Source organism: Alternaria hordeiaustralica (genome assembly GCF_023758085.1).
Source record: "Alternaria hordeiaustralica strain BMP 2776 chromosome Unknown scaffold_24, whole genome shotgun sequence".
Taxonomy (NCBI): domain Eukaryota; kingdom Fungi; phylum Ascomycota; class Dothideomycetes; order Pleosporales; family Pleosporaceae; genus Alternaria; species Alternaria hordeiaustralica.
Window position 1 is genome coordinate 398,063 of NW_026056796.1, and position 4,220 is coordinate 402,282.

Below are 4,220 nucleotides of genomic sequence, written 5' to 3' on the forward strand. Positions count from 1 at the left end.
ATAATTAGTAGCTTGTTAATCTCTATAGTTTAGGTAAGAGCTCTATCTTTGTATCTAAAGTTAGCTGCTAAACAGCACACAGACCTACCTATAAATACGCTAGTTTAGATTTGTTAATTCTATAGGCGACATGCGTCTCTGTGTAATAGGGAGAAGTTCCTTCACATTTAATTTTACGAACGCGAGATACTATTTTCCTCTCCTTCGCCCTGCCAAGATGATGACACGCTGCACTCCCCTGATTCAGTCCGCCGAATCGAAGGCGGCGGTGAGCCCCAGACCCCGTCGCACGCAAAGCCGCACAACCCACAATGACCAAACTTGAACTCGAGCAACTGCACTGGGACGTTCGGCAACGCGCGGATCATCAGGAAAGAAGCGTGTTAATGGCGGGTGTTGTTACACTGGAGCCCACGGTGCTCGGAGGGCAGTATGTCCCATACGGACTTTCAACAGCGACAGCGCAGTGGTCGAAAATATCCACTTCGTTCTCGCGTCTAAGCAGTCTCAAGATCTGTTGATCCTAAAGCAGGAACGTAGTCACCCTAAGACGATGCAATGCGAGGCTGGCAGATACAGGCTTCCATGACTCATGTTGACAAGAAGTAGAATGGGTGACTACATAACTGCTGTGTTGAACAGAGACGCTCTCATAAAATTAGCCAGAGGTCCTCCATGCCACATGGATACGTGGTCTCTAAGCTCTTTTACATTTCACCACGCCCTTCGAAAGATCTCCGATACAATACTTAGCGTCGCCTGAGAGCTAAGCAGTGAGCTTCACTGCTCTCTTCTTCTTCGGCGATCCATTCCCGGCGTCGCATGAGTTCCTGTTCGTGTGGCCAGGATTGCAATACCAATGCCAGTTGTCATCCTCATAATTGATCGTTCCGTAATCGTCCCAGAATCCGCCAAGCTGGTTGGTATGTTGGTACGGAAGCTGATCGCAGTGACCACCAGCAATGATTGCAGTGCCACCTACGGTGTTGCTGGCTTTGGAGAGGGCTTCTGCTTCAGTATTGCCCTTACCGACTTGGCAATACGGGGAACTAAATATCGCAGTGCCGACAGCTGAGCCGTAATCCATGTTTACGGCAGCTAGCCAGAGGGCTTGGGTACCAGTCGTGGCGTAGATGGCTAGGAGGAGTGATTTGACCATGTTGGGTATGCTAGGATAGGTATCAGTACATATTGATCCCAGGCTGTCCTTTTGACTCACTTGAACAAGGCACTCGGATATGCGACAGCGATGGAGGGTAGTGGAACAACCGTATCGAATGTTGAGGACTTTGATAAGCTTGGGGACAGAGACTTAGTGGGCTTATATATGCTTTTGCATCGCCTTCTAACAGTTGTCTTACAGATATACGAGATCCCGGCAAAGGACCGATTGCATCCTGCTTCTTACGCCTCGCGTCTGATGATGCTCCATCGTAATGTTTGGTCCGATCAACTGCTCAAGCACCAGAGCAGCTCTTGTTCTCTGCCACATCAATGGGCGTCAAGCGGCCCGGTGTCACTGCCTGCATACGTTGCCTGTACACAGCCTCGTGCTGAGTTCGTTGACCGCCACTATTATACTATGACATCGCACTGTTATACCATGGCCCAAAGCGTGCAACTTAGACATGACGCGTCAGTCATGAGCCTAAGTACGTCCGTGCAGCTGTCATGGACTGGCCTGTCAGATATTAGAGCAGCTTATCCGACTGTATCCCTAAAATAGGCTGATATGATAACATTGCCTCTTGCACGACCATGACTGCCCCGGTTTTGCGGACGCTGATGTCGCAGCGGTCTTTCATCATCATGTCATTATGTGAACAAGTGGAAGCACGTAGCTTTCTTAATTCCATTGCAATTCGACCTTCTCACTTCGATTGAATTCATGAAAGTGCCATAGACGACAGCCGCTAAAGAGATGAAGAGTTTTATCTGTCACCGCCCTCGTATTTTCAATATTCACTATACACTGATACTTGCTTGAAAGGGCAGCACACTGTGTCGGTCCGGCGTACTCATATCTAGTTCATAGATCTAATGAACCCTAAGGGTTACCGCTTTTCATGTCACACCGATCATCTGCGCTAGATCCAAGAGGCGAGTTTGGTTTTGATCACCTCAGACTTTCAGGCAGATAATGCGTTCGTGTGTATTCGCATGTTTCTACCAAGAAACATTAGAGGCTTCTGATGCTAAGCTTTTCGGTGTCCTTCGCAGATATTCATGAGCTCAGCGACATCTCCATAGCATGCAGCCGTCTTTCTTCGCACGTAGATTGTGGCTGTAGTAGCAAGCTCCTCATGTTTCATCAGGAATGAAGTCACCCAATCGAAGTTGCTCGTATTCTCGAACTCGGGTCTTGTTGATCACGATCTCGGAGCGTCCGACTACTAACGTCCGGTTCGGCCCGATTTGGACAAGTGAAGGTTTGATCTACTGCAAGAAGCCGCGTGAGGCACGCTTCAACCCACAATTTTGCAGCCATGCCTCGGCACATGTGTATACGTAATGTGTTGGCAAGAAAATTATGGAAGATCGTTTATTCCTTGTGGTGATCTAACAGAAGGTTGAACCATGTACGGCATGCACTTCTAGCGCATGAATTCGGTGTCGGGGCTTCAAATAGCCCCGGCTAGGCCCAGGAAGGAAAACAGATGCGTCTCGATTGTTTGATCGTCATTGCCGCTGTATGTTTGGATGCCACTGTAGGCAAATACACAGGACGCCTAGTCTAACATCCGTTCTATCGATTTCCCGCTAGCACGGACTCTTCATTCCGTTATGAATCGAGTTAGGCTGCAGTTGCAGGACTACTATGCAGTGACCTCCGATGTTCAAGCTTCAGCTTAAGCCTCGTGTAGCTTAGTGCACCTCATATGCTCAGTTAGTGCCTACATCGATCGAGCACCAGGAGAAGGTACAGAGTATCGAGGTCACTGCGGGAATAGTCACGTCGACGTCTGCGTTGTATAAAGACAGGCTGGAGCGCTGCAGACAGAATCATCAACATTCACAAGCTTCAACAAACAGTTCCAAGCGAATCCAACATGCCATCACCTGCTTATCCCATCGCTCTTGCGGCTCTCATTGGGTCCGCGCTCGCAGACATCCACAATGTCAATCTTCCCTCGAACTTCTTCGATGGTCCACAGAGCGGTATTGGATCATGGTACCGTGCCTCTGCCGGCCAAGACTCGACAAACGGCAAGAGTTGGTGTGCGTACACGTACTATAACAGCGATCCTGTCTTTGCTGTGGTAGGTAACAACCCTTTTCAAGATCTCTGGAATTGTCACTAACGAGAACGATGCTCAGTCCCTAAAAGCGATGGGCGGCAAGACCTACAATTCGGACCCAGCGGGTTGGAAGGCAGCAACGCAAAAGTACTGTGGTCTCGAGGCGACTGTTAAGGATCCCAAAACTGGCAAGCAAATGCTTATGTACATTGGCGACGCATTTGATGATAAATATGTCCTTGTAAGTAATCTCCTCGAGTACTATTTCGCAAGATCACTTAGTAACACGGTTCATCAGTCGCCGGGGTCTATCGACATCATGATCGACGCCTTCTCGAACATCCACGGGAACCCCAACGGTAACAAGAACGACGTCATCAAGGGTGTGGAGTGGCAGCTTACAGGACGCGTCAACACGAAGTATGCTGCGGATGGCGCCGTATGGCCAACAAAAGCTGGAGCAGCACCAACGACTCCTGCTCCTACAAAGATGCAGACTTCTGCTTCACCAAAACCGTCTGCCTCTCCACCTGGTGGTGGCGAAGGTGCGAAGTGCAGTGACTCGACGAACTGTAATTCTGGCATGACATGCTTAGCACCTGATGGTGTCTGCAGCACAGCCGCTTGTAATTGGGGGTTAGATCCTCCTTCCTTTGGCTTTTGAGACTTACTAACCAAAATTTTCAGATGTACCGGATGGACCTGTAGTGCTTCGTCGCCGTGCCAGAAACCAAACACGTGTGTAAACGGCGCCTGCGCAGCTCCGACCACCGGCGCCGTAGGTGCGAAATGCAGTAATACGACAGATTGCAACTCTGGCTTGACATGTTTGAGCCCCGATGGCGTTTGCAGCAGCGCGCAGTGCAACTGGGGGTGAGCGATCTTTACGTGTGCGACGAGTCGTGGAAAACTACCGTACCGCGCAGGGGGGGTTTCAGGAAGCAATTCTATGCTAATATTGGGCTGTAAAAGCTGTCAGGG

At 49.6% G+C, this 4,220-nt stretch overlaps 2 protein-coding genes across 2 annotated transcripts; one reads left to right on the top strand and one right to left on the bottom strand.

Annotated features, from left to right (window-relative positions):
• Window positions 1–766: 766 nt before the first annotated feature.
• On the bottom strand, window positions 767–1,159 carry J4E84_008900 (uncharacterized protein; the record flags this gene model as incomplete). Its single annotated transcript, XM_049391467.1, has 1 exon — window positions 767–1,159. The coding sequence occupies one exon, from the start codon at window positions 1,157–1,159 to the stop codon at window positions 767–769; it is 393 nt and encodes a 130-aa protein (XP_049240871.1).
• Window positions 1,160–3,050: 1,891 nt separating this feature from the next.
• On the top strand, window positions 3,051–3,985 carry J4E84_008901 (uncharacterized protein; the record flags this gene model as incomplete). Its single annotated transcript, XM_049391468.1, has 4 exons — window positions 3,051–3,260; window positions 3,319–3,480; window positions 3,538–3,865; window positions 3,927–3,985. 4 exons carry the CDS (start codon window positions 3,051–3,053, stop codon window positions 3,983–3,985), a joined length of 759 nt encoding a protein of 252 aa, XP_049240872.1.
• Between the last annotated feature and the right edge of the window lie 235 nt (window positions 3,986–4,220).